This window comes from Mesoplodon densirostris, chromosome 16 (genome assembly GCF_025265405.1).
Source record: "Mesoplodon densirostris isolate mMesDen1 chromosome 16, mMesDen1 primary haplotype, whole genome shotgun sequence".
NCBI classification, from domain to species: domain Eukaryota; kingdom Metazoa; phylum Chordata; class Mammalia; order Artiodactyla; family Ziphiidae; genus Mesoplodon; species Mesoplodon densirostris.
The window spans coordinates 45,910,865-45,932,580 of NC_082676.1; the positions used below are offsets into that span (position 1 = coordinate 45,910,865).

The 21,716-nt window shown below is 48.7% G+C and overlaps 2 protein-coding genes across 3 annotated transcripts in view; both read left to right on the forward strand.

Annotated features, from left to right (window-relative positions):
• Positions 1–21,716, forward strand: part of GSG1L (GSG1 like) — a 225,504-nt gene that overhangs the window by 150,453 nt on the left and 53,335 nt on the right. The gene's annotated exons all lie outside the window — the stretch shown is intronic.
• On the forward strand, positions 1,324–1,865 carry LOC132477083 (histone H3.3A-like). The gene has a single exon (XM_060079380.1). It carries the CDS (start codon positions 1,416–1,418, stop codon positions 1,824–1,826), a length of 411 nt encoding a protein of 136 aa, XP_059935363.1. The 5' UTR covers positions 1,324–1,415; the 3' UTR covers positions 1,827–1,865.

Genomic DNA, 21,716 nt, shown 5'->3' on the forward strand with positions numbered 1-21,716 from the left:
TAGAACCTTATCTTTTATGTAATCTTGGCATATTTGGCTTCGTCATAAAGCATGTATTTCACTGCACAGTACACCACTCTTAATCTCGTATTCAATTTCTTAACCTTATATACATAATGTATGATTTGAAATTTTTAATTTTCTTTTTTAAAAATACAGAATATCTTAAACTTGAAAGGCAATTGAATGGAGTATGATGGGACTTGAGGATGTTTTGATGCTTTTGTGACCCAAAAATACAGGGCTAGTGGAAACTTAGGTTAGGAATTAAAGTTTGAATCTTATATGTTTTTCTTTGAAGGAATTCTAATCTTATGCATGCAGAATGACTTCTAAGAATTTTGATGAGAAGCATTAAAGTCTTCACCATTGCATACACTTTAAAAAAATTTCAGGGGCTTGCTGGAGAGGGTGTGGAGAAAAGGGAACACTCTTGCACTGCTGGTGGGAATGTGAATTGGTACAGCCACTATGGAGAACAGTATGGAGGTTCCTTAAAAAACTAAAAATAGAACTACCATATGATCCAGCAATCCCACTACTAGGCATATACCCTGAGAAAACCATAATTCAAAAAGAGACATGTACCAAAATGTTCATTGCAGCTCTATTCACAATAGCCCGGAGCTGGAAACAACCTAAGTGTCCATCATCGGATGAATGGATAAAGAAGATGTGGCACATATATACAATGGAATATTACTCAGCCATAAAAAGAAATGAAATTGAGCTATTTGTAATGAGGTGGATAGACCTAGAGTCTGTCATACAGAGTGAAGTAAGTCAGAAAGAGAAAGACAAATACCGTATGCTAACACATATATATGGAGTTTTTAAAAAATGTCATGAAGAACCTAGGGGTAAAACAGGAATAAAGACACAGACCTACTTGAGAATGGACTTGAGGATATGGGGAGGGGGAAGGGTAAGCTGTGACAAAGCGAAAGAGAGGCATGGACATATATACACTACCAAACGTAAGGTAGATATTGGGAAGCAGCCGCAGAGCACAGGGAGATCAGCTCGGTGCTTTGTGACCGCCTGGAGGGGTGGGATGGGGAGGGTGGGAGGGAGGGAGATGAATGAGGGAAGGGATGTGGGAACAGATGTATATGTATGACTGATTCACTTTGTTATAAAGCAGAAATTAATAAAAAAAAATTAAAAAAGAAAGAAAGAAAGAAAAAAGAAAAAGTCGTTGGTGTATGCAAATTAGGGTACTATGACGCAGAGACGCAGCGTGAAGCGTGGGTATAAAAACGGAGGTATAGGGGGCGCCTGGAACCCAGAGTGGTTTCTTCGTTAGTCGGAGGAGCTTCTTCCGTTAGTTCGGTGACTGCGGCTCTTCATTGGGCAGCGGGAGCGGTGCGGCTGTCGGAGAAGCGGCGTAATATTTAGGCATTGGGTGAAAGAAAATGGCCCGAACCAAGCAGACTGCTTGTAAGTCCACGGGTGGCAAAGCGCCCCGCAAACAGCTGGCCACTAAAGCGGCCAGGAAAAGCGCCCCCTCTACCGGCGGGGTGAAAAAACATCATCGCTACAGACCCGGGACCGTTGCGCTTCGAGAAATCCGTCGTTACCAGAAATCCACCGAGCTTCTGATCGGGAAGCTGCCTTTCCAGAGGTTGGTGAGGGAGATCGCCCAGGATTTCAACACCGACTTGAGGTTCCAGAGTGCCGCCATTGGTTTGCTTCAGGAGGCTAGTGAAGCGTACCTGGTGGGTTTATTTGAAGATACTAATCTGTGTGCCATCCACGCTAAGAAAGTCACCATCACGCCCAAAGACATCCAGTTGGCTCGCCGGATACGGGGAGAGAGAGCTTAAGTGAAGGCAGTTTTTATGGTGTTTTGTAGTAAATTCTGTAAAATAAAAATAATAATAATAATAATTTTTAAAAAAGAAAAAAAATTTCAGGGGCTATTTTCAAGGTGAGGTATGAGTTGAAGGGCAAGCCTGCAAGGTGGACACCTACCCGTGTGTTTTGGATAGACCTTTGGGGATCTGGAGGCCTGGGGCCTGAGGGACAAAGCAGGCAAATCCCACTGCACCACAGACACCCATGGGACCACCAAAATCCTCAGGAGCCAAGCTGTGAGGCATGCAAAGTGCGCACACCTGCTCCTCTGGACCCACCTCCAGCCCCATGAGCCATGAAGCCTATGAGTTCCAGGAAGGCAGTTTTATAGAGCCATTGGCCCTATGGCCTGGTCTGAGGCTGCCTTCTGTGAGCGAATGTAAGCTGGTTAACCCATCAGGTTTGCCTTTCACTGGCTGCCAGGAAGCTTAGATCTGTTTGTTTTATGTTCAGTCATAGCAGCTTCCACCAAGTGAGGTTGCCTGTGGTCTTGAATTCCTCCCCAGTCCACACTTCACTTAATTCTTTGGCTCTTCCTTAGAGCTTACTCTTGGTATGATGATCTGTAACTTCCTACTGTAAACTGCCATTGTATTTTAGGGTGAGTTTCCTGAGACACTAATTCCACTAGCTACCCTGCCACCTTGGGCCTGTGCTAAAAAGAATCTCCTGCCCGTAGCTCCCTCTGTTCAGTTCTTCTGCCCTGGCCAGACTGGGTTTCTTGCTCATAACTGAGAGAGCAAGTACTTTTGTATATTTTTGTGTCTAAAAGTACAGAGGGTCTAAATCAGAGAAATGAGTTTTTCAATATCATTAAAAGCTTCTTTTGCTTGCAAGTGACAAGAACCCAATCAAATTAGCTAACGGAAGAAGTTGGGGGCGGGGGCGTGATTGAACTCTATTGATTCATGTAATTGAAAAGTACAGGGTGGTTATGCTTCAGGCATGGCTGCATCCAGGTGATCATGTCATCAGGAATCTAGCTGTATCTCCAAACTCTGACTTCTTTTAGCTTCTGTCTCAGTCAGGCCCATCCATGTGGAGAGTGGATAGTCATAAGCAGCTCCAGCCTTACATAAGATTCCAGAGGCAGAGAGGACTCCTTTCAAGTACCTCCTGCAAAACTCCAAGGAGGACTATGATCAGACCACCTAGGTTCATAGACTCATTCCTGAACCAGTCATCATGCCGGAGGATGAAATACTGTGATTAGCCGGGCCTGGGGCTCTAAGCACACCTGTGGTGTGGGCTTAGCCGTGGACCAAGCAGGATTACTATGCAATGGTGGACAAGTGGCTGCCCAAAGGCATTGTTGACTGGAAGTCCTAGTGGTTGGGAATTGGTTGGCTTGTCAAGTTGGGAGATTATCAGGTCAGCAGTGGAGCTAAACGACTCAAGAGCCCCAGGAATGGTAGACGTCTTCATTTGGGTTCTTCCAAAGCAGACCCTAAGGTGAAGATATGGGTGCAAGTAGTTTATTTGGGAACTGATCCCAGGAAGTATGGTCGGACAGTGGATTTTTAAGACAAGAAGGCAGGAGGGCCAATAAAGGGAATGTTGGTAGGCGGGTGACCACTGGTGGCAACTGCGTTTCCCTCCTGCTGGGGACCCTCTGAGAGACTGTGTAGGACACCCAAGGGGTGAGAAAGCAGTGGAATTTATTCACCATCTCTCATCCATCACTGGTTTAGGGGGCACTCCTGAGTCAGTAACTCCCCCAGCATTTCTGGCCTTCGCCACCTAAGATGGAAAGTGTTTGAGGAAGGAAGCCACCAACATGCACCGGAGCTGCCAGCTAAAGCTGCAGGTGACCTCTGGTGCCGGCCAGGGGGGTATGGGTGAGGACAAACGAAGGCAAAGGGTGTTGTTCTGACATTAACCTGTGCCCTGCAATACAATTCTGATGCTATTTGCCATCAGATGCCACGGTCCCTAGCAAGACTGCCCCACTACAGGTGCCACCTGTAAGTTCAGGGGGTCCCTGGGGTACCCGTGCCTCTAACCAACTGGCTTCAAATCAGCTTTCTCATGACCCTCTTAAGTTTGATAATTCATTAGGACTACTCACAGAACTCAGCAAAGCACTATACTTAGGGTTACAGTATCGTCATAAAGGATACAAATCAGGACCAGCCAAAGGAAGAGACACCCAACGAGGTCTGGGAGCTAAACCAAGGACAAGGTGAGGTTTTGTCCTCTAAAGCTAACCTGGCCTGTGTGATTCTCATACCCTGAATCCAGCTATGCAAGGAACACACTGCATTTCTTTCATTTCTGGAAAAGAACTTCATTTTGATTCTGTGCTCCCATCCTCCTGGGCTGGTAGAAGATTTATTGTCAGAATTTTGAGGGGCTTACTCCCTACTGCCTTTGCCTGGGGCCGTGCTGCAATTGTCTGGTCTTATGCAGTGTCAGACAAAGAGGGGGTGGGGTTTAATCTTTGTCATGATCATCTTCATCATACAGCTTAGTCCCTGATCTGAAACCCTTAGGGCTAGAAGTGTTCCAGAATATGGAACGTTTCAGCTTTGGGCAGGTAACGTAATACATAAACCATCCATTACAGAACACCCCAGTAGGGGCTGGGGCAGCACTGTGTAAGCAAACAGAGTGAAACACGTGAATATTCATTCTAGGGGGGAATAAATAAAGACGGTCAATAACCTCATGTCCATTCAGGTCAGGTTTTGGTGCTAAATGAGTTCAGGCCAAGTCAGATTTTGTGGCCAGATGAATTATGAAGAAGCTTTTGGATTTCAGAACTTCTGGGAATTTGAAATTGCAGATAAGAAATTATGGGCTCAATAGCTTCCATTTATTGAGCATTTATTATGCCAGACACTGTTCTAAACATATTCCCTCTGTTGAAGCCTACAATGGTAGGTGCTATTATTATTCCCATTTTACAGTTGAGAAAACTGAGGCACAGAGTTAGTATGTGGCGGTTCTGGCTTCAAAGCCATGTGCTTTACTGTTACATGGGTCCATGTAGGTTGCCACTGAGCCTCCTCTAATTCCCTGTTCACAGGGTCCCTTCCAGTCCCCAGAGCTCTTTGCTTCTTGGGCCAGATGGGAGGTGGGAGAAGGGGGCTGGTGACCTCAGTGCCTGTGGTGATCAGAAGGGGCTGGTGACCTCAGTCCCTGCAGTGCCTACAGGGACCATGTAGGTTACATAAGTGAGTCAAGCTGTCCAGATGTAACACAGCAGTGGATGTGGGGATGGCGGCAAACTTGGGAGTGCACACCCCATCAGCACCCCATTGCTGCCATGGAGGAAGATGCACAGCATTCAAGGAGAGCCCAAAGCTGGTTTTTTTATAGGAAAACCTGATTTTTAATTCAAAATGTTTTTTTTTTTTTTTTTTTTTTTTTTGCGGTATGCGGGCCTCTCACTGCCGTGGCCTCCCCCGTTGCGGAGTACAGGCTCCGGACACGCAGGCTCCGGACGCGCAGGCTCAGCAGCCATGGCCCACGGGCTCAGCCGCTCCGCGGCATATGGGATCCTCCCAGACCGGGGCACGAACCCGTATCCCCTGCATCGGCAGGCGGACTCTCAACCACTTGCGCCACCAGGGAGGCCCCAAAATGTTTTTTAAACAGCTTTATTGGGATAGAATTTACATATCGTAAAGTTCACCCATGTAAAGTGTATAGTTTAAAGGCTTTTAGTAACCATCACAGAATCTAATTTTAAAATCTTTTCATCACCCCAGAAAGAAACCCCATACCCGCTAGCAGTCACTCCCTTTTTTCCACCAACCCCCACCCCATCTTTAGGCAACCGCTGATCTACTTTCTATCTCCATGGATTTGCCGATTCTAGACATTTTATATAAATGGAGTCATACACTATATGCTCTTTTATGACTGGCTTCTTTCACTTAGCGTGATGTTTTCAAGATTCATCCAAGTTGTAAGATGTATCACCACTGCATTCCGTTTTATTGCCAAATAATATTCCATGGCACAAATATACCACATCTTATTTCTCTGTTTGTCAGTTGATGGACATGTGTGTTGTTTTCCACTTTTTGGCTAGTACAAATAATGCTGCTATGAACATTCATGTCCAAGTGTTTGTGTAGACATATGTTTTCCTAAGAGAGGAATTGTTGGGTTACCTAGTAACCCTAGGTTTAACTTTTTAATTCAAGATGTTTCAAAACATTGTATTAGCCAAGAAAATATCACTGCAGACCCTCAGCATCCTCTCCTGCCCTGGACAAGGACAATCCAACCCTTTTTCTTTTGTTTTTTTTTGTGGGGGGGCTGCGTTGCTGTGCATGGGCTTTCTCTAGTTGTGGCGAGCAGGGGCTACTCTTCATTGTGGAGCACGGGCTCTAGGCGCATGGGCTTCCGTAGTTGTGTCTCGCGGGCTCTAGCGCACAGGCTCAGTAGTTGTGGCCCACGGGCTTAGTTGCTCCGTGGCATGTGGGATCTTCCCAGACCAGGGATTGAACCCTTGTCCCCTGCATTGGCAGGTGGATTCTTAACCACTGTGCCACCAAGGAAGTCCCCAACCCTTTTTTTGTCCTAAGGACTAGAAGACAGCTCACTCTTTCTCTCCCTGACTCAGAGGTCCCTGTCCTAATCTCCTTGGTAAATTAAGGCTTCTAAAGATGAAAGCCAGGAGGGAAGGATTTTGCAGATGGGTTTCTCCTCTTTGCTGCAAAACCTCTGGGACAAAGAAGTCCAGCGCCTCTTACCCTTTGAATGAAGTGAAAGGAAAAGGGGGGAAAATACAGGGGAAAAAAGCATGAATTACCATCTAAAAATATTCCAGCACACCTATTTGCCGAATGGTCATTTTGCATACGTAGCGACTGACCTCAGGTTGATACTCATCAAGTGTACGGCTCTCCGTGTGATAAAGTTCCAGCTCCTTTAGAGTTTTAAATATAGAGGGCTTTTTTCTCACTTCGCCTCATTGGACATTTTAGGGGATTTTTTTTTACAAAGTCTGTTTTTGTCATTTCTAGTTGGTATTTATCAGATGTTACTTTTGTAAACAAAATCTAAACTCCATCCCAAGACCACAAAATGTGGCCTTTGCCGTCCTCTCTAACTTCACCTCCTACAATCAACCCCTCCTTGCTGGCCTTCACGCTCTCTGAGCTTGGCCCTGCCCAGGCCCGTGGTCCCCTCCATGGGGCTGCCTTCCCCGCATGAGCCTGGCTCACTTCCTCCTTCAGCCAGCTGTCACTCAAATGGCATCTCCTTAGGAGCTCTCTCCTTTCCCCCAGTCATTTCCATCCCCTCCTGCTTGTTTTTCTTTCCTTTTTAGAAATCTTTATTTCTTTATTTCTTTATTTTGGCTGTGCCGGATCTTAATTGCGGCCTGCAGACTTCTTAGTTGCGGCATGCAGACTTCGTAGTTACAGCATGCACGCAGCCTTCTTAGATGCAGCATTCAGACTTCTTAGTTGCAGCATGTGGACTTAGTCACAGCATGCACGCGGGATCTAGTTCCCCGACCAGGGATCGAACCCTGACCCTCTGCGTTGGCATCAGGGAGTCTTACCCGCTGGACCACCAGGGAAGTCCCCTGCTTGTTTTTCTTAATGGCACCTACTGCTTTCTGAGCATCATCTAAACCATGGCGGGCACTCAATGAATATTTGTTGAATGGATAAGAGAACGTATATACTAATTTGTTTACTTGTCTGCCACCCCACCTCTGCGCCTCAGACCAGGTTTTCTCAATGGTGGCACGCTCTTTGCTGGATCATTCTTTACTGTGGGGGGAGAGAGTCTGTCCTGTGTGTTGTAGGGTGGTGAGCAGCATCCCTGGCCTCTACCCACCAGACGCCAGTAGTACCCCACCCAAGTCGTGACAACCAAAAATGTCTCCAGACGTTGCCTGATGTCCCTTGGGAGGCAAAAAGCACTCCTGGTTGAGAACCACTGCCCTGGACAGTGGGCTCCCTGAGAGCCGCGGCTGTCTTCGCTGCTGTATCCCCAGGGCCTGGCCCTCAGAAAATTCTCCTTGAATGTAGGAGTGCACTGTAGAAGCGACACGCGTGGGCCAGACCCCTCACAGTGGGGTTGTTGGCGTTTGAGCTTTGGGGTTTGCAACTCGCCCCAATAGGACAAGCAGGGACTCTGAAACCAGATAGATCAGAGCAAACCACAGTTGGGTCCCGTTGAAACTGCGTGGTCTGGCAAGTTCCTTATAGCATCTTGTAGCATCTGCACAAGATGGGTTTGAGCAATGAAATGACATCCCCCGAACCACATGAAGAGCCAGTGGAGCGGGTGGACACGCAGCACATTCTCGGTCTTGTTTGTTGAAGAGTTTGGGTGAGAACAGTGACACCGATGGGATTGGGTACAAGGCTGTACACTTCTGGGTAGGCGACCGTGTGTCCAGGTGTGCCCAGGACAGTCCCAGCATCATTATTAGCAGGGCCCCTTTCACTCCCAGAAGCGTCCTGGTTCAGATGATAAACTGTCTTCTCACCCACTTTTGGGGGCCTGCTCTTGCCTTATTCTCTGAGTTTCTTCTTAAAAGAATCCACATCTTCCCCATCTCTTTCCTAAGGCAGAAATCACCCACCCCAATGCCAGCCCTTTCCGGCTGTCACTCCTTTGAATTGTTCCTTTTCTCCTAGTCCAGTGCTTGGTCTATTTCCGCTCTGTTTCTCTCGGCTTGCTGGAACAATGGGACTTCTTTTTAAAAAAAAAAAATTTTTTTTTTGGCTCTGAGTTGCTGACTTTCATCTGGGCTTTGTTTTTCTTGTGGTTGTTGACAGCTGGGCAACAGGGAGGGAGGCCAGGCAGGGTGGGGACTGTTTGGAGCTGGGGGATGGGGCTGTAACAGCAGCCTCTCCTCGGGTGTAAGTGTTAATTCCACCCTGGAGCTGACAGACACTTAGAGAAAGACTCTCTTAGCCTTAAAGGATGGGTGGAAAGGTGTGAAAACCCTTGCCGGGGAGGAAGCAGGATGACGGATGCAGAGGCCGGAGGGACACACGGCATCCATCCTTCATTTCTCCTTCCTTCTTCCCTTCCTTCCACAAAGAGTCCTAGAGCATTTCCTCTGTACCAGGTACCAGGAAAACAACCAGGCAAGCTCTCTGCCCTCGGGGGCTTGTGTCTAGTGGGGGAAGCAGTGAATTAGTGAGCAGTTGGGACTGTGATATGAAGAGACAGTCCCAAGGCTAAAGACCACGCACTGCTGGGGGCTCAGGGGCCCCTCCAGAGGCCCTAAGGATGGGAGGAGTTAGCTGGTTGAGGAGGCAGCGGGGGTGGAGGGGGCGAGAGAGAGTGCTCCAGGCAAGGGGGCAGCAAATGCAAAGGCCCCATCCAGGCGGGATGTCAGAGGATCTGTGAGAAGGTGGCCATGCGAGGAGACTGGGGAGCAAAGGAGGGCTGGGGATGAGATGCAGAGGCGGATGGTGCAGGGCTTGAGTTTTCTTAGCAGAATCACAGGGAGGAAGCCAGGCATTTGGGGTTTTCAGTAAGGAGGTTTCAGGGAAGGTGACCCCCTGGAGTTACTGGACATGGATGCGCTGGGCAAGGGCGGGGAAGTGGAAACTGGGGTCTGATTGTGACTGGCTTTGGATGCCAGGCCAGGAAATGTGGGCCTTGCCAGAGTGGGGGTGTAGTTGGGGACCTCTGAGGCTTTAAGCAAAGAAGTGGTAAGGTCAGGGGCGAGTTCTAGAAATATGGTTCTTGGGGTAGAGGGAGGGGGGTGGGCACAGATCCAGGAGCCCGGCTAGGAGGCTATGTTGGTGTCTGGCCACAAGGAGGTCGTGGCAGTGGGAACAGAGAGGGATGGGGATGGATTTGAGAGAAGAAGGGTTGGCAGCACCTGGAGGGCAGGGGTGGGAGTTGTTGATGTGCCCAGGTTGTGACTATGATGGGGAAGTGGGGAGTCATGCCCTGAGGTCAGGAAGACAGAGGGGTGCATTCTGGGTGTGTGAGGGCTGAGACGGGACCTCTCATGGGAAATACTTGCTCACCATGTCTCAGTCTGTCCAGGGCTAGGAGGGAGGGGGCAGGGAAGAGAGGAGAGTAGAAGGTCCCTGGTAAGGAAAGAGATGGAGCAGGAGACTGGGGGAGGCAGAGGGAGATGGACAGACCCCCTAGGATGGAGGGGGACACACACACAGGGAGAAAGAGACAGCCAAGGGGGTGGGGGGAAGGAAGGAAGAGACACAGCAAGAAAACGGTAGCAAAGACACTAATTTTTACTGAGCCCCTACTGTGTGCCAGACCCATGATCAAAGTTAATCCTATGATTAACCCCCTCTCTGACTCGAAGACCTTGGGGACCCTCTACTGTTGAATAAAGTCTGGAATACAGCTGTGTGTGTGTGTGTGTGTGTGTGTGTGTGTGTGTGTACCTTAATGAATTACGACAGAATTCCGAGAATAGCGATAGCAATTATTGGTTCATTCATTCATTCAACCAGTGTTTATTGAGCTCCTACACACAAGACATTGTTCTAGAACAGGGTCAACAAACTCTTCCTATAAAAAGCCAGAGAGTAAATATTTTAGGCTTGGCAGGCCATTGGGTCTTCCATCAGAGTCACTCAACACTGCTGTTGCAAGCAGCCATAGACAATATGTAAATGACAGGCATGGTCATCTTCCAAAACAACTTTAAGGATGGCAGTTCCTAAAAAAATTTTAAAATAGACCTACCATATGATCCAGTAATTTCACTTCTGGGTAATTCTTGGAAGGAAACGAAATCACTGTCTTGAGAGATATCTGCATTCCCATGTGCATTGCAACATTATGTACAATAACCAAGACATGGAAACAACCGAAGTGTCCATTGATGGATGAATGGATAAAGAAAAATGTGAGATATATACAGACACACACACACACACACACACACACACACACACACAGTGGAATATTATTCAGCCATGAAAAGAAGGAAATTCTGCCATTTGTGACAGCATGGCTAGACCTTGAGGGCATTATGCTAAGTGAAATAAGCCAGACAGAGAAAGACAAATACTGTATGATCTCACTTATATGTGGAATCAAAAAAAAAAAAAGAAAAGTAGAACTCATAGATGCAGAGAACAGGTTGGTAGTTGCCAGAGGAGGCACGTTGGGTTGGGTAAGATGGGTGAAAGTGGTCAAAAGGACAAACTTCCAGTTATAAGATAAATAAGTCCTGGGGTTGTTAATGTACAGCATGGTGACTGAAATTAATGACATGGTATCGTATATTTGAAAGTTACTAAGAGAGTAGATCATAAAAATTCTCATCATAAGAAAAAAATCATAGCTATGTGAGGTGATGGATTTTAACCAAACTTATTGTGGTAATCATTTTGCAATACAGATCTTCCTCAACTTGTGAGGGGGTTATGCCTGATAAACCCATTGTTTTAAGTTGAAAATGTCATAAGTTGAAAATACATTTAATACACCTAACCATCAAAGCTGAGCCTGGCTTGCCTTAAACATGCTCAGAACACTTACATTGGCTGGTGGTTGGGCAAAATTATCTAACACAAAGCCTATTTCATAGTAGAGTGTTGAATATTTCATGTAATTTATTGAATATTGTACTGAAGGTGAAAACCAGAATGGTTGCCTGGGTACCGAATGGTTCTAAGTGTATCGGTTGTTTACCCTCGTGATTGAGTGGCTGCCTGGGAGCTGAGGTGGCCACTGCTGCCCAGCATCACGAAAGAAGCACGTATCACTAGCCTGGGAAAAGAGAAAATTCAGAATTCTGAGTGCCTATCACTTTCACACCACTGTGAAGTTGAAAAATCATAAATTGGGGACTATCTATACATACAAATATCAAATCATCACGTGATTTGATATAGCAAATCACCAATTACCTCAAATGAATACAATGTTATCTGTCAATTATATCTCAGTAAAACTGGGAGGAAAAGAACTTTGTTTACAAAAACAGACTACCAGCCACGTTTGGCGGGTGGGCCACATTTTGCCAACCCCTGCTCTAGATCTGGGAAATACAACAGTGATCAAAACAGACAAAATCGGGCTTCCCTGGTGGCGCAGTGGTTGAGAGTCCGCCTGCCGATGCCGGGGACACAGGTTCGTGCCCCGGTCTGGGAAGATCCCACATGCCGCGGAGCAGCTGGGCCCGTGAGCCATGGCCGCTGAGCCTGCGCGTCCGGAGCCTGCGCTGCGCAACGGGAGAGGCCACAACAGTGAGAGGCCCGCGTACTGCAAACAAACAAATAAACAAACAAACAAACAGACAGACAAAATCACTGTTCTTGTGGAGTGTACAGTCTGGTGGAGGAGATGGACGTATAATTAGATAAACAAAGATAATATGATGATATAATGTCAGGTGATGAAACATGCTTTGACAAAAATACAGTAAGGGGATAGAGAGTGATGGAAGGAGGGGCTATTGTAGACAGGGTGGTCAGGAAAGGCCTCTCAGCAGAGGTATTTTACATTTCAGTAGAGACTTGGAAGAAGTGAGGGAGTTGTGGGACTATCTGGAGAAGGGCATTTCAGAGTGAGGGGACAGTAAGTACAAAGGCCCTGGGGTAGCAGTGTGTCTGGTGTTTCCTGAGGAATGGAAGCCGCCTGTCTGGGGTGGCATGAGCAAGGTGGAGAGTGTTAGAAGGTCGAGAAAGACCAGGAAGAGCGGGGGTTAGATTGTGGAGTCCTTGTCGGCCACTTTATCCTTTATGAGGACTTTGGCTTTGACCCCAAGGAGATGGAGAGCCATTGGAGTGTTCTGATCAGAGAAGCATGATCTGATCTAGTCTTAGAGGGACCACAGTGGCTGCTTTGTTGAGAAGCACAGACGCAGGGAGACCAGTGAGGAGGCTACCATGTGGTCCAGGTGAGAGATGTGGGTGTTTAGACTTGGGGGGGCAGTGGTGGAAGCATGAGAGGGGGTTGGCTTCTGGATGTGTTTCAGAGGTAGAAACAACAGGCTGCACTGATGGATCAGATGTAGGGGAGATGGAGATGGACATTAAGAGAGAGATTTAGAGAGAGAGGGATTTGAACCACTGAAAGGATGGAGTCTCCTTCAGTCAGGTTGGGCAGACGGGGTGGGTGGAACGTTTGGGGGATCAGGAGTTTAGATCTGGGGCACACTAACTTGAGATGCCCGTTAAATGCTGCAGGTGAGTAAGACGCAACCCCTGTCTCCAAGGAACTCAGAGTCTAGCCTGGAGAAACCATCCAGGACATACCTTAGTGACAATCTGATGTGTTAAAGATGCCATAGAAGGGTGAACACAGCATTGCAGGCCACCTGGAGCATCTGGAAAGGTGAAGGAGACTTCACAGAGGTGACAAGTTGACTGCTCTTTGAAGGAAGATCAGGTAAAGAATCGGGGGAAGGCATTTCAGGCAGAAGGAACAGCAGGTGTGAAGGCAAGGAGACATGGCCGAGCTTGGAGGGTGCAGGTGAATCTGGAGTTTCCTGCAGCTGCAATGTGAGTGGTGGGCGTGGGCACTGTGGGTTGAGATGAGGTTTGAGAGGCGGCCATACTGGGCAGTTCAGACTCTCCTCTGGAGGCAGTGGGGAGCCAGTGATGGTTCTAGATCAGGGGAGTGAGATAGTCAAAGTGCCTTTTTGGAAGGTCTGCTCTGCTAGTCAGGAGGCCTCCCTCTGACTCACAGGTGGAAGGCCAAGATGTGCAGCCAGGACAGCGTTTCTCAACCTTACATTCATTCTTATTCCATGTTTTACACTTTCTTTTCCTAATTGCCCCTCCCTTCATGAAATCTTAACTCCACAGATACACTATATATCTGTTTACACACATGTTGTACATCTGTGCTTTCTACACAGTTAGATTTTTTTTTTTTTTTTTGCATGTGCTAGGATGACAGTGACCTTTTAGGTTGAGCACTTTCACACAGAGCCTGCCTGAAGGTGAGTTAAGCCATGGCCCTGGGACCTGGGGGCCTGGCATCTACCCTCCTCTCTAACTGACTTGTTGGCTGTGGGTCTTTGCTGACTTGCTTCGTCTTTCTGTGCAATTTAATTTCCTTCACAGAGTACCTGCTATGCGCTGTGCCTATGCTGGACCCAGGGCTGCAGACCTGATCAGGGCCTGGCCCCCAATTTCTATGAGCTTATGGCCTGGGAGTGGCAGAGGGAGGAGACAGGCCTTGTCCAAGGCTGACAATGATGGGATGCCCAGGTGTCAAAGTCCTGGGGTCGCTCAGAAAGGTTGAGACTGCAGAAAGGTTGGGTTCCCAGTGAGAACTCTAGTTTTTTGTTTTTAAATAAAAGTCCAGTTATCAAGGAAGTTGATCACCCCATACATTGTTGGTGGGAAGGTAAAATGGTACAGCCACTCTGGAAAATAGTTCAGCAGTTATTTTCAAAAGTAAAGATGGATTGACCGTAAGACTTACCAGGAGACCCAGGAATTGCACTCTTGGGCATTGATCCCAGAGAAAAGAAGACTTATTTTCACACAGGAACTTGTACAGGAGTGTTCATAGCGGCTTTATCTGTAATAGCCCCGAACTGGAAACTAACCAAATGTCCTTCAGTGAGTGAGTAAATAAACAAATTGCAGCACATCCATCCCACAGAACGTTACTCAGCAAAAAACAAACAAACAAAAAAAACCCACTGCTGATACACACAATAGTTTGGATGGACCTCAAGGAAATTGTGCTGAGCCAACAAAGCCAATCTCAAAAAGATACATATTGCATGATTCCATTTATGTAACAAAAGTATCTCCAGAGATGGAGAACAGATTAGTGGTTATGGGGGATTAGGGATGGAGGGCAGATGGGTGTGGATAGTAGGAGGCAACATGATGGGGTCTAGTGATGGTGCAGTTGAGTATCTTGATTGTGGTGGTGTTTATGCCAGGCTACACAAGTGAACACACACACACACACACACACACACAGACACTTAACAGGTGCATGCAGAACTAGTGAAATCTGAGTCAACTATGGATTGTGCCGTGGTCAATTTTTTGGCTTTGATATTGTACCCTAGGACCATGCAGGGTGGGTCAGTGTTAACACTGGGGGAAGGGTGCATGAGACGTCCTTGTACATTTCTTTGCAACTTCCTGTGACTCTATGATTATCTCAGAATAAGAAGTTTTAGGGGCTTCCCTGGTGGTGCAGTGGTTGAGAGTCTGCCTGCTGATTGCCCGGGTCCGGGAAGATCCCACATGCCGCGGAGCGGCTGGGCCCGTGAGCCATGGCCGCTGAGCCTGCGTGTCCGGAGCCTGTGCTCTGCAACGGGAGAGGCCACAACAGTGAGAGGCCCGCGTACCGCAAAAAAAAGGAGTTTTAAAAAAATTCCAGTAAGAGTTACAAGGTGGCTTACAGATGATATAGTTGGAAACCTCCCCTTCTTATGTCCCCTACCCTTTGTGGGCTGCATCTCCTGTCTGTGGCAGGTCCCAGGAGATGAAGCACAGCTGGGACATTCCTGAGTCAGGAGCCCCATCAGAGCAGCCAGTGCCAAACTCAGCAGGACTGGGAGGCCCAGAACTGGCTGTGTCTCTCTTCCCTGCCTTTGCTTGGGCTCTTTACTCGTCCAGGCTGCCTTCCTCCTTCTTCCCCGCCTCCCCCTGCCCCCTCTTGGGGAACACATGCTGATCTTTCCTGACCCAGCTCGAAGCTCGCTTCCCCTTCCAAGCCTTTCCCCAAGCCCAGGTAAAACTGACCCCTTCTCTCCCTCCGGTCCTTTGCAGGGGTTGAAAATGTAAATGCCTTGAGTGGCCTGGAAGGAAAAGTGGATGTGTGAGTGGGTGGGGATATTACAGGGTTGGCAAAGGCAGCAGACAGGGAGATGGTGGCCCCATGGGCACCGTGTAGCCTGTGAGGCTCAGCCACCACAAGTCCTCACTAAACAGCATGGCTCTGATCAGCTCCAGCTGAGGGTCACCGAGGGGAAATGTGGACCCAGTGTTGCCACAGTTTCTGATTTTTACTAGAGAGGGCCAAACTCCCATCTTTTAATGGAAATCCTCCAGATTTTTAAATGTTGGCCGAAAAAACTTCATCATTTTTTACAGCTCTAGCCAACATCTGCAGGTTGGATTCAGCTCATGGGCTGCCAGTTTTCGGTCGTGACTGTATATATTTCTATTTTGGTATTTGTAATCATTGATTTTCCATCACTATTTATGTTGTCCTCCTCATTAGCCTTGGGGGAATGGCCATGCCATAGTCACAGCTGTATCCCCAGTCGCTGATCCAATGCTTTGCATATAGAGAGTGCTTCCAAAATGTTAGCTGAATGAATGAGTTGGAGTGTTAGAAGCAAGTCAGGGACCTGCAGAGGGGTCTGAAGATTCTAGAAGGGAACCAGGACCTGTCAGCTGGGGGGCAGCCGGTGTGTCTTCAGGAGGTGGTGCTGAGGGCACAGCCTGTGTCTGTCCTTGACCTCGCTGAGGCTGGTCATGGTGATTAAAAGTCTGCCACATCCTTTGCATGCTTTTGGAAGCAAGGACTGGGGGAATGTGCAGCCCACTGGGCCTTTTATACAAATGAGGCTGGCCCCAGGCACAGAGCCGGGCAGCAATTGGGCTTTGGCGGGGGGATAGGAGGAAGAAAGAATTTTAATAAGTTCAATAAAGATTGGAAGTAAAACCCACAGTCCTGGAACTGCTTGGTTCTAGGTGGTTTTAAGCTACTTAGCAGAGTGGGTGTAGCAACGGATGCCAGGTACTCAGGGGCCTGGTCTCTGGGGAAACATGAGGGGGGCCAGGCACTGGCCCAGGGGAAGCTGGACCCTGAGGGACGTGGCCAGGAAATGGAGGTTGTGCATATTGTCCTCTATATCTGAACTGTGACTAAAGCAGTAATGTTAAGACAGCCTAGGAAAAACATCAGTTTCCTAACATTAGCAATAAGAATGGTTCATAAAACCCTGTAGCTCTATCCTGATGCTGCATGGCACTTATCTTGTGTGGTCCTAAATTGGTTCGTGTAAAATAGTTCTACTTCCTCAAAAGGTACCACTGACCATGTTGCAGATGCTGCAGTTGCCCTTCAAACCAGATGTGTATTTAACTCTGCGTTATATAACTTCTGGTTCCTTTAGCCAAGATGCCTAGTCCAACTTTTTTTTCTCCAATTAATCACATCCTGGGATTGATTATAAATCCAGTATTGCATGTCTTGTGCATAACTGTTCTAAAGAGTCTTATTTTATGTACTATATGGATCAGAATAGTGTACATTGCCATGTAAGGTAAAAAAGAAAAATCGACATAAATAATGCAGGCAACTAAGTGTTATACCAGCTAAAACAATAAATAAACCTTGAACAGTGAAACGAAACAAAACAAAACAGCCCTCACTTGCCTGTGCTCCTCCATAGCTCGCAGACACAGCTGACCCCCCGTGGCCTGAGGACCCCCCCCCAGCCCTAATGTCTGCTCTCAGCACCCGGGGAGCCCCAGTGGGGGCACCTGCCTGAGTCCCAGGCCTTCCTTGGAAGAGGGGCTGCAAAACCCGTACCTGTCTGAGGAAGGACCAGAGGAGAAAAGCTGAAGGTCTTAGGCACAGGGGCACCGGGGCGATAAGAGCAAAGGCAGTGGTGTCCGGCCCCCCGCAGTGAGGCGCGTGACACATCCTGTCCTCCAAGAGCGCCCCAGGCAGTCCCAGCCTCTCACCCCGAGGGAGCTCTTAGCGCCGCCGGAGGGTGACTGGGGCAGCCCCTCCACATCCAGCTCCCACTCGTTGCACCGTCTCCCTCCAGCTCTGTCCTCCCGTCACCCTGGCCATGCGTGGCCGGGTCCCAGTCTTGAAGGCTCCCATCTTAGCTCCTGTCCCAGGACAGAAGTGGGCCCAGTGGGGCTTGCAGTCCACTGGCATCTGGGCCCCTCTGAGTCCTCCTGAGCCAGGTCAGGAAGGGGGCCTGCGGAGAGACCCCCAGAGCCAGCGTCACTCACGAAGGAGGAGGGGCTGATGGTTCTCTGCCCCCACCTCCTCACAGCTCGTAACCACACCTCCCTGCCGCCGTGGAGATGAGGCGCCTGCCCTCTTGGCCTCCTGGACTGAGGACAGCTGGCTTCCTTCCCATCTCCAGGCCTCTGTGCTTGCCCTCATCTTCGCCTAAGCCTCTCTTCCCCAAATCTTCAAAAAAATGCAGGTCTCGGTTTAAAGGTCACCTTCCTAGACATGCCTGCCCTGACTTCCTTGACCAGACTAACTACCCAATCTCTCTTTTCCTCATGCCCCCTCTTTTCCTTCACAGCATTTACTAAACTCTGAATTTTATTTTAATTTATTTGTTTTAATTAATTTATTTATTTGGCTGCATTGGGTCTTAGTTGTGGCACGCGGAAACTTTGTTGCGGCGTGCGTGATCTTTCGTTGCAGCAAGCGGGCTCTTTGCTGTAGCTCGCGGGCTTCTCTCGAGTTGTGGTGCGCAGGGTCCAGAGCACACAGGCTCAGTAGTTGAGGCATGCAGGCTCTCTTAGTTTTGGCACACCGGCTCAGTAGTTACAGCGCAGGCTTAGTTGCTCCAGGGCGTGTGGGATCTTAGTTCTCCGACCAGGGATCGAACCCGCGTCCCCTGCATTGGAAGGCAGATTCTTAACAACTGGACCCCTAGGGAAGTCCCCTAAACTCTAAATTTTAGATATGCTTCTGTGTTTATTTTCTATCTTCCTTCATAAGACTATCAGCTCCGTGAGGGCAGGGACCTTGCTTGTCTTACATACTCCTTTATATCCTGAACCATGAAGAGAGCCCGGTACACAATAAGTACCTAACAAGTATGTGTTGACTGAATGAATGGATGGAAAGGGCTATGATGGAATGGTAAAACATCTGGACTTGGAGTTGGGCAGACCTGGACTCAAACACACTCCTTTCATGCTGTGCTTTGCTGGGTGGATTGCTTTACCTCTCTGAGCTTCACTTTCTCATTTGTTAAATAGGGTGTCACCAAACATAGCCTCCTTGGGATGAGGCAAGGATTATATGAGATATGGGACAGTTGAGTGCTTTACAAACTGTAGGGTCCCCAGGGAAGGGAAGGGCTGTGCAGAGGTTTTGTTCTCTAGAGGTTCTGCAGTAAGGCATCTCATTTTCCTAGTGCACAGGCAGCTTCCCAGGCAGTGAAACTAATTGGATGGTATCATAGCCTTGCTGCGCTGCGGGGAAGTTGGAAGCTCAGAGCACTTAAGATCTAACCGGCCAGAAGAGTCGGATTTGCATTTCAGCTTATGTGACGGAAGCATGGAAGGGTAGCCCTGGGAGGAATGTTCTCGAGGCTGCTTATGAAGGTCTCCACTCACTCTGTGCTGAGGTGGAAAGAGTCAGCGGGCAGGGGGTGAGGCGTGGGCCTGAAACTTCAGCCCCAAACCCACCCCAGGTTTTTCTGTGAAGGCCAGGGTCCCTCATGGGCCAAGTGGGAGGCGAAGTGGAGGCCCACTGCATGAGACCTGAGTACAGTGACTATTCCTGCTTATAACTTGGGTTCATGTATCTAGATATTCCTGGGGCAATGAGAAAGTGAGAGAGAGAGAGAGAGAGAGAGAGAGAGAGAGTGCCAGACACAGAATGAGAGTCAAAGGCAGAAATAGAAGAAAGAGGGAGACAGAGCCAGAGGCAGAAAGAGAAAAAAGCCAAAAGGAGGGGGTCTGCCTAGTGGCCCCTATGAACACGTGCCCCAGAAGGACAGTGAGATGGGATTGTCCAGTGTGCTGGCCCTGCCTCCATTGATTCAGGGCTCCCAATGCCTTTCATAAGGCGAGCATCTTGCCTCAACGAGTGTGCTTCTAAAGATTCTTATCTTTCATACCACTTGGGCCCCCAAAGTTTAGCCAATTCCTTCTTCTGGTGCCCAACCCAAGAGAGACAATCTGTTGCCAGGCAGGAGGAAAGCTGGCCTTGAACTCCCGAGGGAAAGGGCGTGCTCTCCAGGATGGCATGCCCTGGGGGATTCCCAAGCATCACACACACACACACACACACACACACACACCCCAGCCTTCAGCTCCCTTAGGTGCCACACGCCCCACTCTCACCTGACTCAGCGTTTCTCAGCCCTCAGGCCTGGGCATTCTTCCTCCACGACTATAGCTACATCCATGTGCCATTATTTACTTAGCATTTTTTTCCCTCTAAATCACTCACTTTTTCTGAAATTTAAATTTATCCAGCAAGGAAGCTTCAGATCACTTTTGGAAATAAAAAGCCAATATCCCTTGCAGTAAATAGAAGGGAATTGTAAATCTGTAACAATAAAAACATTACCATTGTAAAGACGTTTATGTAGCATTTAAAACGGTGGTCTCACGGGGGGGTGGGGGGGATGATTTTGCACTCTCAGCTCCCTCCCCACCCCCGGGGCTATTTGGTAACATCTGGAGACATTTTGATTATTTATTTATTTATTTATGTGGCTGTTCCGGGTCTTAGTTGTGGCACGCGGGCTCCTTTTTTGTGGCACGCGGACTTCTTAGTTGCAGCATGCGTGTGAGATCTAGTTCCCTGAGCAGGGGTCGAATCCAGGCCCCGTGCATTGGGAGCATGGAGTCTTAGCCATTGGACCACCAGGGAAGTCCCAACATCTGGAGACGTTTTGGGTTGTCACAACCAGGGGAGCCGGGAGGTGAATGCTCCTGGCATGTAATGAGTAAATAACCTGCCATGCACAGGGCAGCTCACCCCCGCAGCTGAGGGTTATCTGGCCCCAGATGCCAATAGTGCTGAGGCTTAGAACTCCTGATCTAAAATAAGCTGAGCACCCCAGGGAGGTATGCCCCATACTTGGGCAGCTCTGACCTGGTTAACTGCGCCTCATCCTTCAGGCTCAGCTGGAACGCCCGCCCCAGGGACGCCTTCCCTGACCCTCAGAGCAGAGGACTCCAGATGTCAGGCCCTATGGCCCCTGACCCTCCTACCTCCTAACTCTCTGACCCTTGGCCGTTGTTTTCTGCGTGTCTGTCTCCCCAGGTAGACCTTCCAGCAGGCAGGGTCCATGTCTGTCTCATTGGTCTCTTTTTCCAGCCCCTAGCACAGTGCTGGTTCATAGTAGGGGCTCCGTTGTTACGTGCAGACGGAAGGAAGGAAGCAAGGAAGCAAGGAAGGAAGGAAGGAAAAAAGAAAGTTTTGGGCAAAAAAAAAAGATGTGGATTCTGTTCCCGGATTGCCCACTGTCGGTCAGGCACGTAACCTCTCCTTGGTGAACCTTTTTTTTCTCACTTGTGAGACGGTCACCGTAAGGGGAGTCTGTCCCCATCAGAGAAATAGCAGGTGTAAAAGTCCTTGGCAGAGGGAAAGCCCTCGGTAAAGGTTAGGGGCATCCACAGGTAGAAGGGGGATCCCTGGAGAGATTGGGGCTCATTCCCTCATTCATTTATCTACCAACATTGTCAAGAGCCCGTATTCCTCTTGTCCCAGGGTAAGTTTTAGTTACATCCCTTTCATCTCAAAGGTGTCCTGGCTTAGGCAATCAGTCATATGGTCCCTCTCACTCTCAGCCACTGTACCTAGTAGGGCAGTGGAGAGGTGAGCAGTGATTAAGCCTTGAGAGGGCCGTCTGCCCTGGCTATCTCCTCCACCCTGTAATCTGATCCTTGCCCCCACTGCTCCGGACCCTGCGCTAAGTGCTCAGGGATCCTCGGGGATCTCCGTTTAGCAGCAGGGCCTAGAGGCTGCAGGTGGGGCTGGCTGGGAGCCTCTGAGAAGGTGCCACATGGCAGACATGTGGCTGGGAACATCATGCCCAGGTGAAGCCAAATCCGACCTCTGTACCCCAACACCAGATTAAATCTCGGAGACAGTTTGGGGTGAAATAGAAAAGAATAGCTTTTATTGCTTTGTTAGGCAAAGGGGGCCACAGCGGGCTAAGGCCCTCAAAACTGTGCGTCCCGACCTGGAGTGGGTAGTGAGGAGTCTTACAGTAATGGTTCCAAGAGGGCGTG